The 14,131-nt window shown below is 42.1% G+C and overlaps 1 protein-coding gene across 5 annotated transcripts in view; it reads right to left on the bottom strand.

Moving 5' to 3' along the window:
- The window catches only part of CASK (calcium/calmodulin dependent serine protein kinase), a 399,622-nt gene extending 385,736 nt beyond the window's left edge, over positions 1-13,886 (bottom strand). For all 5 annotated transcript variants that reach the window (XM_065423823.1, XM_065423824.1, XM_065423826.1 and 2 more), the window contains exon 1: positions 13,828-13,886. In XM_065423823.1, coding sequence (XP_065279895.1) covers positions 13,828-13,886 — 59 coding nt within the window. The remainder of the gene's footprint in view (positions 1-13,827) is intronic.
- Between the last annotated feature and the right edge of the window lie 245 nt (positions 13,887-14,131).

Here is a 14,131-nt window from a genome sequence, read left to right as displayed (position 1 = left end):
ACAAGAATCAAAGCACTCTTTTTTGCAGTCTATAAAAATAATATACTGAAAGAATGTTATTTTGGTTCCAAAATCAAGCACCTGAAAGTTAGAAAATGCCAGATTTAAAGTTTCCTGTGCAACTTTAATTTGGCTCCTTTGTGCTTCCACCCTGTGCACTGAATGAAGCAGGGTTCCTGTGGCCAAAGTAGTATGTGATGACAGTATTAAATATCATAAAGAATACACACAAGAGGACCAAATTAAGGTTACATGGGCAACCATAAATCTGATATTTCTTAACTTTTAGTTACTTGACTTCACAGCCTAAACAATATTTTTAGTGTAGTTTTTTTTTTAAATGCAACTTCCTAGGGATTTGTTTTTTGTTTTTGTAAAAGGACAACAACAACAAAATCTATTATGTATAACACTCTTCCCATCAGGCATCATCATGGGAATTTGCAGCAATCTTTTACCACTTGAAATGCCAGACTAAATACATTTGCTGGCCACAGGAAAAATGTGGATATACAAGGGGGGGAGAATGCGGGGAAAACTAGGCTAGTGGCACCATGCTGGCTAGGTGGTGGGAGGGAGGGAGCATGGCCCAGCTCACCTCCTCTGCTCTTGGGAACTGGGGGAGCTCCTGCCCCATATGATGCCCCAAGAGGAAGTATGGGCTGCTGGGACAGGGTTACAGGCAATGATCCCTCTAATTTTTTCCATACATATGTGGAATGAATCTTGTGTGCAGCACCAATATCAAGGTAATGCTGAGATCCGGGAGCCATTGTGACTTCAGTGGATTATGTGGGAAAGTCATGGGAAAACTTCCATATGAGGAAAGATTAGTATTATTTAGATTAGAGAGTGCATAGATAAGAAAGGATATAAAAGAGTTGCATAAAGTAATGATTGGGATAGAGAAGGTAAATTGGGAGCTCCTGTTTACCCTCTCAATACAAGAACAAGGTGGCATTCAATAAAAATGAAAAGCGACACATCTAAAACTGATAAAAGGAAACATTTTTTAACATCGTGAATAATTAACTTGTGGAACTCACTGCCAATAGATAGAACTGTTCACAAGAGTTTATAAGCATTCATAAAAAGATTACATGTTTATATGAATAAGAATACCCTGTCACCTGAGCAAGCAATGCTCTATGGAGAGACCTTGCTGCTACCTATAGCAGGTGGGAGACAAATATAAACAATTACTTTCCTTTCTGCAGCTCCCTCCCTCTGCTCTTCTCAGGATTCTAGTGCCCTCTCCTCCCTGTTCCTGTCCTCAGAGCAACTACTAACCAGTCCTGCTCCTCCCTTTCCCCTGCTTCCAACTGTAGCTCCCTCCCCTTTGTCCCATCTCCATCAGAACCCATGATGAGTAGCTGATTGCAACTCAGCTCACTGCCTGGTCTAAGACTAAATTAAGCACAGTTAACTGAGTGCAGATCAGTGCCCTAAGCCTAAAGATCTAACTCAATGCCTTTCTCCTCAAGGAGAAAAGAAAATGACCTTTCTTTGGGGGGGGGGGGGTTGGGGGGGGAGATAGCTCAGTGGTTTGAGCATTGGCCTGCTAAACCCAGAGTTCAATCCTTGAGGGGGCCACTTAGGGATCTGGGGCAAAATCAGTACTTGGTCCTGGTAGTGAAGGCAGGGGGCTGGACTCGATGACCTTTCGGGGTCCCTTCCAGTTCTATGAGACAGGTATCTCTCCATACAGCAGCCCCTTTTCTCATAGAGACAAGAAATACTCTGTTTCAGCATCAGAAAGATACCCCCAAGAGTGTGAATAGGTGCCTTTTATAGGCCTGAGGGGCCGTGGGGGGGGGGGGGAGAGTGAGTGTGAACGGATGAGAGTTTGAGAAAGCAGTGAGTGGGAAAACAAGAAAAAGGAGGAGGATATGATACACCAAAATAAACAGTCAACTGAAGGGAAAAAAGGAGTGAACGAAAAGGGAAGGAAGTATAAACACAAACAATACATAATAAAATAGCTTTATTTTAATATTATTGTAATGTATTAATATTGGTTTATTGCTTTGGATTCTCATTAACAAAAGATTTTATATCCCATTAGTTTCCTGAACCATCCAGTCTACTAAATATATATATATATATACATATACATATATATACACACACACACACACTCAGAGAAAATAGTTAATGGAGGAGGAGTACTAAAACTACTAATAATTTGCACCTCTTCCTTCTGAGGCCATCAGATAAATTTATACATTTGAATTAATTTAGACACACAATAAACTATTTTGAAGCAGGTAATAATCATCAGTTCCTTTCTACAAAAGGAAAACAAGTGTATCAATACTATGCTCTCTCTAAAAGTAGCTTTATGACAAACTAGTCTGGTCCCCAAGTGCACAGGGTAAGAGCATGGAGGTCAGGTAAGTTCTCTCAATCAAAGAAACAATGTATTTCTTTAAATGTGTTAGCTATTTTTAAAAGTTATTTTACATTTCAACTCAATTGTACTAGAGCAGGGGTAGGCAACCTATGGCACGCGTGCCAAAGGCAGCACGCGAGCGGATTTTCAGTGGCACTCACACTGCCTGGGTCCTGGCCACCAGTCCGGGGGGCTCTGCATTTTAATTTAAATTTTAAATGAAGCTTCTTAAACATTTCAAAAACCTTATTTACTTTACATACAACAATAGTTTAGTTATATATTACAGACTTATAGAAAGAGACCTTCTAAAAACGTTAAAATGTATTACGGGCAAGCGAAACCTTAAATTAGAGTGAATAAATGAAGACTCGGCACACCACTTCTGAAAGGTTGCCGACCCCTGTACTAGAGTAAGAAAAATAATGTGTCATTTTCTATTGTCCGGTTGTGGGAGCAGCAGCAGTTTTCAAAGCTGATAAATAATATAAGCTCCAAGGTAAGATCTTAATATAAATTGCAATGTTTAATAAATTGTGTACAATGCTGCTGAGGGAGCCCTTTCTCCCCACCACAGCCCTGGGCTGGGGGAGAGGAATCTCTACCTCCCCCCCCCATAGCCCTGCACACCTCCATCACCCCCCCCACACTTCACCCACCCTCCCTACACATCCTCCATGCTCACCTGTGTGAGCACCTGCATGGCTCATGCGTGGCCCTTGATGGCCTCCTGTCCAACCACACAGGTGCACACCTTAGAGGGAACACAGGTTACAGGTGCCTGGCTTGACTCTCCCTCCCACCCCACTGGAGGTTAGGGGAGCTCCTGTCCTATGTCAGGCCCATGGGAAGGTGGAATACTGGAGTCACATGCTAGGTCAGGGTGAGGGAAGGGGTTGTTGGTGGAATCCCAAACTGGCTCTCCTCAATACCCAGCTACAGGTATTCTGGCATCTTCCAGGCATTCCCTGCACAATGTCTGCTGGTGCTTTGGGCAGTGTCATGGGCCTGGCCTTGGAAATCTTTATGCATGTTTGTTGTTGGGCAGACTGCCAAAATTTTCCTGAGGAACACAAGTGAAAGAAGGGCAATGATGATTTTTAACACTTTGAACCTGTCTATGTGGGAACTTCTTCCAGTAATAAACCACTTTAACAGTTTATAGCAGTTTAATGATACGGCAATAGTTAGTTATAGTGGTATAACTCCACGTGTGGACACACTTACTCTGGAATAAAAGCAGCTTTTTTTCAGTTTAGCTTACCCCACTTCCAAAGTGACATAAGTTAAATTGCTTAGTAAGGACATCTCTCTCATCTGAGGACATACCAACTTGGCCTGAAGGCTAAATGAGAAAACAGAGGTCCCCTTCTGCCTTTATTTCTTAGGGCATGTCTACACAAGTTATACCAGTTTAAGATATGATGTGAATTTAAACCATTATAGTTATAATGGTATTACTATATGCATTTAACTACACCAAGTATAGTGCTTACCAGGTATACCAATATATTTTACTGTATAGACAAGTACGAAGTTTAAGAGCTGCAGGACCCCAGCCCAGGAGAGGGATGGTTTCCCAGCAGGACTGAGCACTAGCCAGTACGTAACGGTGGCCAACTTGCCAAATACTTCCACTCCCTGGAAGGGGAACAAGAGAGATCTTGTGGCATGAGGAGCACAAACAGCTTATCCCATTCATGCTGCACATAAGGAATGCCTTTCAAGTTCTCTTTTCTAGCAAATAGCTACTGTCCTGAATCAACTGAGAGGTTATATGATGCATCTGACCCCACCACAGAGTTAACCCAGGCTAACTGCACTGCAAACATGCCCTACAAGAGACTAATCAATGAAGACAGGTTACCTGATGAAAAAAGGCAACAAAATCTTATAGCTGACTGACAGAACTGCCTACTCAGCAAAGGAGGAACAACCTAGTTTCTAGACTGTTGAAGCCCCCTGCCCTCCAAAAAGGAAAGCTGTACTTATTATACGACCTTAATATAAATACATCACAAGATATACATTTTTATTACTAAACTAATATCACACTATCAACATAGTAAAATGTCACTTATCTAATGGGAGAAATCTTAGTACTGTATTTAAGGTAGTGTGGTGTGTTAAAATCCACTTTTCACTGTTATAAAACAGTTTTCTTAACATTGACCTGCATGCTCTGCCACCAACAGATTCTCTCTGAGAAAATGTTTGTTAAAGTAAAACTATATATCAGTAATAACTTAAAGATAAAATTCTACAGGAAAGTTGCGAGTGGTAAAATATACGTAGAGTTGAAAAGCAGGAGATTCAGAGTTAAGGTTTAACTTTCTATAATCTTACTGTATGGTTATGGGGAAGATTCTATTTTTTGTGGTCACTAGCAAAATCAAACATGATAAAAATTTGAGTTTCTGATGTTCTCAGGGTATACAAGAAGACTGAGTATAGCTTGGCTATTTCAACTGAACTTCTGTATTTTAAGATGTAAAATTAACCTTAACACTGAGGAAAAAATAAAGCAAATAAATTCAGCTAACTACAATATCCAGTAAGGATTTTCCCTTAAATTCTTATGTGGAATTGAGTGAACCTTAGATTTTTCTGCCTTTCCTATTTTAAACTAATCCTAACATGGCATCTCCTCTTTCTTGAAGGCTTTCAAGAATCACAGGAGTGGAACCCCACTGTTGCAGGCCTTAGGAAACATGTAAAAATGGGGAGCTCTTCCTCGGAAGGATGAGGTCTACAGGGGGAGAAGGGGGAAGCAATGAATGGTGGATGACCTTTGGAGACAGCCAACTCCTCCTCGCTTTAGGACTAAATCTTTCCAGGGTGGCAACAACACTATTTAGACTCGATGATTTTTCGAATCTCATGTGGTTCCTAATGAACGCTGCAAGGGTCTCCACACGAGCTTAAGGCTTGGAGGACAAGGCCCCGCTGAACCTCTTAGGATAGGTTTCAGAGTGGTAGCCGTGTTAGTCTTAGGACAGTAATTCTGAAGGTTTGCAGGTAGGACCAGATGTCCTGATTTTATAGGGATAGTCCCGATATTTGGGGATTTTTCTTATATAGGTGCCTATTACCCCCCACATTCTGTCCCGATTTTTCATACTTGCTATCTGGTCACACTATTTGCAGGTGAGGTAAAATGTCTACCACCACTACCAGACTTCCTTTCTCCTCTGCCCTCAGATTCACCCCAACCAACCTCTCCTGTAAACCATCTTTACAGTCCACAGGAAATGCACACTAGGAGTTATGCAGGAAGGTATATCAAGATTAACAGAGGACTTTGTGGAGCAGCAGAGCAAAGTTCAAATCCAGAGAAACAACTACACAACCAACCCACAGGAGAGAGAGACTTTCTATTCCAGGTGCCCACAATACAAAATAGTGAAAATCTTGTCACTATCAAATGGAAATCTCAAGCCTGGGAAAAAGAGAAAGAGAACCATGCTACATCATAATCTACTACTGAATAAAAACAGACAATAATGGCAAACTGAAACAGGGGATCCCAACATGAAAGTCTTATCTGGTCATTATAACTTCCTGAATTACACCAAGCTCTGGGCAAAAGTTCTAGTTTGGGTGGAGTTTTGGCTTTGTTTCTCTCACACACACACACGTGTTACACTTTTATAGTTATCTCACCAACAAAATATTTTGAATTTGAGTTTCAGAGCAGGGAAGCATTCCTTTCTGTCATGTGAATAAATCCAAAAGCGTCATCATAATCCATTCTCAAACTTGCAAAAGAGTTTTAGAAGAATTTTAACTTTGATGACTGTCACTCTTGAAAGTGTGACATGATTTACGGATAAATTTTAAGTTTACATTAAGATTTTCTGGAAGTTCCATTCCCTTTCCTGAGTGACAAGCTTCCTTTGGGATCTGTTCACAGGTGGACATTTATATTTGCAAGGAAAGATACTTTATTTTTATTTATTTTAAATTGTAGGTTTCCAACAATTTTCTGATGTCTTAACTTAATGCCTTCAGGGTCTACAAGCCATTTTCATGTTACTGTTCTAAAAATCAAATCAACTAATCTTTGACCTTGTACAATAACTCATGTAGCTGAGTGGGGAAGAGAGGAGAGGTTTTTGCTACGAATTGACAATGTTAGACCACTAACTCTGGCGATTACCTCTATTTTTAGTGTCAAGACTAAGAAAATTCTATAAATGAATTGAACATTTGGCACAAAATACCTACTTTCATCTCAATCCTAGCCAATCTTTGAGGATAATATCAGTTTGTGGATTTTAGATAGGGTACCAAAATTCATCTTAAAATGGAAACTGAGTTGTAATCTTAATTGGATTAACAGTTACCTACACATACAATGTACATACTACAACTTTAAACCGTTTGAGAATATTAATCAGTAGCAGAGATACAAATTGTAATGCTTGAATATATGTAAGTTGTTAAATGAAGGACATTAAAAAGGAAATGTTTTTCGAGCAAAATTTACACTTGACATGCTTACTGGATATTAAAGAACTGACCTTTGCTAACACCATATTAGGATGAATATGGCTTTATTACTTTTAACTTGTACCTTGATATCTACATGAAATATTACAGGACTATAAAAGTCATCAACAACTTCTGGGGCCTTTGTTTAAGGACAAAATGCAATGCACCTTCTTTATAATACTATCTTGTCTTTTGCTGTAACAAGAAGAAAGTCTGAAAAAGGAATGCTTTATAAGGATTTAAGTCAGAATGCAGTATCTTGTCAAAAATGCATTGAAAGGAGCCTGATGACTGAGAAGAGATACTGACTAATAAGTAACATTTCAAATATGTAGATTCCTAGGTTCCAAGGCCAGAAGGAACTTCTGATCATCTTGTCCAGGGATCGGCAACCTTTGGCATGCGGCCCACTAGGGTAAGCACCCTGGCGGGCCGGGACGGTTTGTTTGCCTGCCGTGTCCGCAGGTTCGGCCGATCGCGGCTCCCACTGGCCAATGGGGGTGGCAGGAAAGCGGCACAGGCTGAGGGATGTGCTGGCCGCCGCTTCCCGCTGCCCTCATTGGCCTGGAGCGGTGAACCACGGCCAGTGGGAGCCACGATCGGCCGAACCTGTGGAAGCGGCCGGTAAACAAACCGGCCCGGCTGGGTTGCCGATCCCTGATCTAGTCTGACCTCCTGCATAAACCAGGCCATAGAACTTCCCCAACACAAATCCTATAGCATTCCTTTTTTAAAACATCTAATTTTGATTGAAGAATTGCCAATGATAGAGAATCCACCAAGATGGGAAATAAGGCATAAATTGTTTTCTGAATTTGTCTAACTTCAGTTTCTAGCCATTGGATCCTCTTATACTTTTCTCTGCTAGACTAAAGAGCCCATCATCAAATAATCATTCTCCATGTGAATACTTAGACTAATCAAGTCATTCCTTAACCTTCTCTTTGTCTTTTCTCAAACACAGTGTTAAAAACACCATATATTCTGTAATGCAACTAAACATTCTCCAATTATAATGGAAATATAGATTTGAATTGCAAGGTGTAAGAAAGTCAAACTAAGTAGAAAAAGGTTTACTGTGAAGTTTTAAATTAAAACCACCATTACGACAACTTAATTGAATGCTTGTATCTGCCAAATGGAATCTCCAGCTAATTGGATTCTGTTGAAGGAAAATATGCTATTATGACTTCATGCTTAAACCAACTATTCATTAAAAACAGTTCACCCATTCATCTTAAACATCGTCTCTGTTGCACAAGATAGGTAACACTTTGCAGAAACAAAAGTACAGAAATAATATAAAAATCTTACAATCATGGCAGAACTCTGTTTTCTCCAAATTATTACAAGACAAAGTGAGAGAGTGATGAAGCCACCTACACCCCCTACAAAAATCCCAACCTCCTTATCCAATGCCTCAAAAACAGACTGGGACCTAGATTTTACCAGATCTGAGATGGCATCCGCTGTGAAAGGACTTAAAGAGATCACTGTAAATGCTTTACCTGATATCAGCCCACAAGGGATGGTACTTGGTACCAGTGCCAAAACATCAACTATCTTGCCATTGCTCAGAGCTAGTATTAAGGTAGCATACATCCGAGCCTTCTTTTACCAACCCTTCCATATCAGTGCCAGTCAGTATCATTAAATAGCCCCATAGTTCTCAGAATTAGCACAGTGGTATTTTAGACAGAAAGATGCAAATGCTAATTGCTTTTTTCACACCTGAAATTTCTTTGGGGGGAGGGGAGTTGTTGAATATCTTTGTTTATTGTTTGTTAAAAAGTGTCATTACAGTTTATTGTTTTCTTTCACATTTCACACTCAAAAGGATGGTAAAGTAAACTAGTATATGGGCACGTCTTCACTACCCACCAGATCGGCGGGTAGCAATCGATCTATTGGGGATCGACTTATCGCATCTAGTGAAGACGCAATAAAAATCGATCCCCGATGGCTCTGCCGTCGACTCCGGAAATCCACCACGGCAAGAGGCGGAAGCGGAGTAGACGGCGGCGGTCGACTCGCCGCCGTCCTCACAGCCAGGTAAGTCGACCTAAAATACGCAACTTCAGCTACGCTACTCACGTAGCTGAAGTTGCGTATCTTAGGTCGACCCTCCCCCCCCGCGTAGTGTAGACCTAGCCTATGTAGCAGAAAGCATATTGAGAGCCAGTAGTATTCCCAACCTTGTGCAAGTAAAAACAAATGAGAAATTGAAAACAGGGGTTAAACTGCATTATTTAAAGATTCTTAGATCTGAATAGTTAATGCCATTAATAACACGAGGACTTCTTTAAAAATACAATTTTAATCTTGACAATGTCCATTTCAACATGAATTTACTGCAGTGTAAGGCATTAGACTGCAATATTTACAATTAAGACATTCTGATAGATAGCAGTGTAAGTAACTGCAATGAAAGCAACCTGTAGTCTATGTTGTTGGGAACATCAGAGACAGTCTCCATATTAGCATTAGATGAGTGCCATAAATCAATGTGAATCTTAAAGGCTCAGAAAATCAAAGCTGAAACAAAATCCTTACACAGCAAGGATTGAAAACAAAACTATACTGAACATAAAAATACATGTTTTGGTCTTGTATGTTCGGTACCCATGGTCCCTCTTCTGCATTAAAAGGAAACTAGGCATTATTTTCAGCCTAAGGAAAACTGCTGCATATAGTACAGAATGAGCTCAATGATTTTCATGGCAACACCTCATGTGGTAAACCTCTTCACCCACTTTAAGTTTCATACAGACTACTATATGCTGTGGTCAGAATTAAGGTTTTAAGTAAAAAAAAATAATGCACTTAGTGTGATTATCTATGAATTATGAATCTAATTCACTGCCTCGCCATTAGAATGAAAAAACACTTAAATATTTTAGCATATATCCCTCTCAACAGCAAAGGAGAGTTGCTGCCAAGTAAAGCTTTACATAGAAAGTCTTAAAGATTTGTCTATAACTCATCTCACTGCCAGTTAACTTGAGGTAGATTAACACATTTGTGAAGGCTCATATGGAAACTTCCTAATTCTTTACTCTAAACCAAGCCCTTATCAGAGTATATCTGGATGCGTGCAAGTTTGTCAACAATCCAAAACTTAACCTAGGACTGGCACAGTAACATGACCAATGCTAGTATCCTAATGGACACCACTGAATTTTAAGTTAAAGGCAACAAAGTTTAAACAAGGTACAGTATAAAAGTTTCATGGTTCTGAGAGTCTATGTAATACTTGTTTTATTTTTAGGGATAAAGTAGTACATTATATGGTGTATACAAGTGAAAATCTCCCCTCAACTGTTTTCTGGAAGATACATTCATAAAAGTGTATCTATTCCTCCACTTCCCTTACACTCCTTTCCTCCAACAGCCATCCACCATGAACAATGTCTACTAACAGAATTAAAGCATGGGAAACACTACGTAAACTGTTCTCTGGCTGTTTATTATCACAACCTTAATTTCAACCAATTATTTAGCATGAAATTACAATGCAACATATTCCAATAGGCTAAAAGCAACTAAAAGTACTTGTTCATTAAAATTGTTAACCCAGAATTTAAAAGAAGTCTAACAGCAAACTGCATTTGTGTGTGTTAGCTAGGAGATTAAATCTCAATTAGGCTAGGTTTGCAGATCAACAGAACAGAAATATAAGGATATACTTTTAAGATTTGTTCAACCCCTGAAGATGTGTAAAACACTAACATTCTCCTTTCCATAGAAAGACATGTTTTCAGGGAGACTATTTAAGATGGCAGTAGTATCCATCTATTTGGAAAAAGAAATTATACACAATTTAAATATTTCATGTGTCTAAAATGCAAATCAAGGCCAGGTGTGCTGTTTTGCAAGAGCTAAATTACTGTATCAATCAGTAATAAGTCACAGGAACATGCAGACACTTAGTTGATGTTTTACTGAGAGATGTTTAGCAAGATACATATGCAGCAATACAAATCAGTTTTACACTAGCCTTCCTCGGATGGCTCAAAGATGAATAAGCTTCATAGATCTGAGGTGGTACAAAGTAAGAACTCCAACTATAGCCCCCAACAGATATCTTTGGGATACTATTCAAGTGACAATAATAACAATTATACAAATAATGGAGCTATTCATTAAAATGGTCTTTAAGAGGAATGACATCTTTCTGACCTCTACAAAAGAAGGCAGCTAAGGGTATACCTATCTCAGAACTGGAAGGGACCCCGAAAGGTCATTGAGTCCAGCCCCCTGCCTTCACTAGTAGGACCAAGTACACCTCTACCCCGATATAACGCGACCCGATATAACACGAATTCGGATATAACGCGGTAAAGCAGTGCTCCAGGGGCTGTGCACTCCGGCAGATCAAAGCAAGTTCGATAGAACGCGGTTTCACCTATAACGCAGTAAAATATTTTGGCTCCAGAAGACAGCATTATATTGGGGTAGAGGTGTACTGATTTTGCCCCAGATCCCTAAGTGGCCCCCTCAAGGATTGAATTCACAACCCTGGGTTTAGCAGGCCAATGCTCAAACCACTGAGCTATCCCCCCCAACACGTCTACACTGTGTAGGGTATGTCTACACTGCTCATGTTACAGTGCGGGAACGCTGTGACGTGGGCAGTGTAGCCACGCTTTATTGCCAGCGGAGAGCTCTCCCGGAGATCAAAAATAACTCCCCCAAACAAGGGGTGGTAGCTTTATCCAGCGATAAAGCGCTGTCTATACTGGCGCTTTTCAGCGCTAAAACTTTTGTCATTCAGGGGTTGTTTTTTCACACCCCTGAACGACTAAAGTTTTAGCACTGAAAGTGGCAGTTTAGATACAGCCTAAGCAAGCATAACTAGGGCCTTGGCTACACTCGAGTGTAGTCGCGCCGCCAGCGCTGCGAGACAGCTCTCGCAGCGCTGCAAGTACTCCACCTCTCCGAGGGGAATAGCTTGCAGTGCTGCGAGGGAGCGTGCAGCGCTGCAGGCGCTGATTACACTGGCGCTTTACAGCGCTGCACTCACTGCGCTCAGGGGGGGTGTTTTTTCACACCCCTGAGCGCAGCAAGTGCAGCGCTGTGAATTGCCAGTGTAGCCAAGGCCTAGTTAGCAGCGCTGGCAGCAGGAAGACCCAACACCCAACCTATTTCTTGCTACAGTGCTGTGTCACCTTAACACTACTCTGACAGGGTTAACCTATTTACATCACAAAGAACAGTTTAACAGACCACATGATTCAGAAAATTGAAGGATTCACTTTAAAGTTCTATAAATAATTTACAGCTTATTGTGCTATCTTTTCAGAAGCATTTGCACACAAAATAAGAGTCATTTTATACTTCAAAATATTTACGACCCCCTTTGTGCAACCCCCTTTGAAAGCTGTTCATAAACATAGGCACATACATTATGCCCTTTTTACTAACCATAACCACATCTGAGTAAAATACACTAGGCACTATAATTCACACACAATACTATCACCTGAAGAAATCACACGAACATCAGAAATTGTTCTTCCAACTGGTAGTGCCAGTTTTGTCCAATTTCTTAACCACAGAAGCTTTTCTCCATTTGACAAGCATTAAGCATTAAGTAACATCAGTTAAACCATTTCTTGTGCTAACCAACAAGCCTCTTTAAAGCTTTATAGCTGACAAGGTGTTTTATAAAAGCAATAGGTGTTAAGACAGTTGTGCCCTATGATAAACAATAAAATGAAAAGTGCCCCAATATTTGTATTTAATTAAGAACAAAGCAATCTGATCTTAAGAATGACATGTTGGTGTAATTCTGAGAAAACACAGTCATTGAAGAAAGATGACTATTTTAGCCCTGGTTTTCAAGTCAAACAATTACTGATATTTAAGCTAACAGTCATGTTGTGCAAAATAAAATTCCACTCTGCTTAAAATCAAGAGAATATTGTAACTAGTCATCCTTATACCAGGCTTCCATAAGCCACTGTCAGCAACAAACTGAAAAACAGTTTCACTGCTGAAACACCTACAACATCAATTTTTGAATGAGAAATATGCATAAAATGAGGAAGTTATAAGTCTCTTCAAATATGGTGCATCTCCCTTTCATATCCATTTTGCAGCCAAAACATCTAAGCCCTGAAGATATGAAATGTGAGAGAAGGCTGATAAAATGGGTTTCAATACTGGACAGTCACAGAAGAGGGGGAACTTCAGCTTCAATTTTCCATCAACGTACTGATCAGACTGATTCTCTGCATTTTTCCTAGCATAATTACACAACACAGATAAAAAAGGTGGGGGAGGCAGACTGTCAGTTTCATACACCCTACCACACTGGTGAGCCAAAACAGCGGTGCCACGTTAACAGCTATCCCAACTTGGGTGTGATGCAAGCCTTGAACATCGGTGTAACAGCAGTTGCATAATAAGCCTCAAAAAGGCCAAGTTCTCCTCCTGCGTGGTTATTCCGAGCGGATGGTGGGCAACGCCAGGGATTCACACGGGAACTGAGCATTACCTGAGACGGAGTATCACCGGCATTGCCACTAACAAGCTGGTTACTATGCAGCAAAACACGGGAAGGCACCTGGCGACCCAACGCGCAGATACCCCCACGGAGAGGTGGCTCTACAGAGGAGCCTTTCCCTGCCCCTGGCCAGCCGGCAGCCACGGACCCGGGCTGGGGAAAGCGGCGGCGGCGGCTGTTGCAGCCGGGCTGGGTGCAGGGGAGCTGGCGGACCACGGTGGCCGCAGGAGATACCGGGTAGCTTTTCCCCTCCGCGCCCATGCTCCGGGAGGCGGGCGCCGCCGTGAGTCACCGCGGCCGCCGCACGCAGCGGAGGGCGCGGGTGACACACGGGCACGGCGGCTCAGGTGGGCGCCGAGCGGAGCATCCCTCTCCCCGCGCGCAGGGGCCGGGCCGCTCGCTGCCGCCGCCGCCGCCCCCCCGCGGAACTTACTTGCCGATCACCTCGCACAGCTCGTATACGTCCTCGAACAGCACGTCGTCGTCGGCCATGGTCCAGGCAGGGGGGGACCCGCCGGAGAGGCGGCCCGGGGGAGAGGGGCCCGCGGGCACGATCCCCTCCGCGCTCCCCGCCGGGCACCACCTTCAATCCCAGCCTCCTCAGCCGCCGCCGCCCGGGGGCTCCCGCGGCCACGCCGGGAATCCCCGCTGCTCCTGCGGGCCCCGGCCGCCCCGCGCGGCTCACGCTGGCTTTGGGCTCCGCGACCCCGCCCGCCCGCCTCGCTCCCTCCCTCCGG

Source organism: Emys orbicularis, chromosome 1 (genome assembly GCF_028017835.1).
Source record: "Emys orbicularis isolate rEmyOrb1 chromosome 1, rEmyOrb1.hap1, whole genome shotgun sequence".
Classification (NCBI taxonomy): domain Eukaryota; kingdom Metazoa; phylum Chordata; order Testudines; family Emydidae; genus Emys; species Emys orbicularis.
The sequence above is the reverse complement of the archived record's forward strand: the minus strand, read 5'-3'. Positions and strand labels throughout refer to the sequence as shown.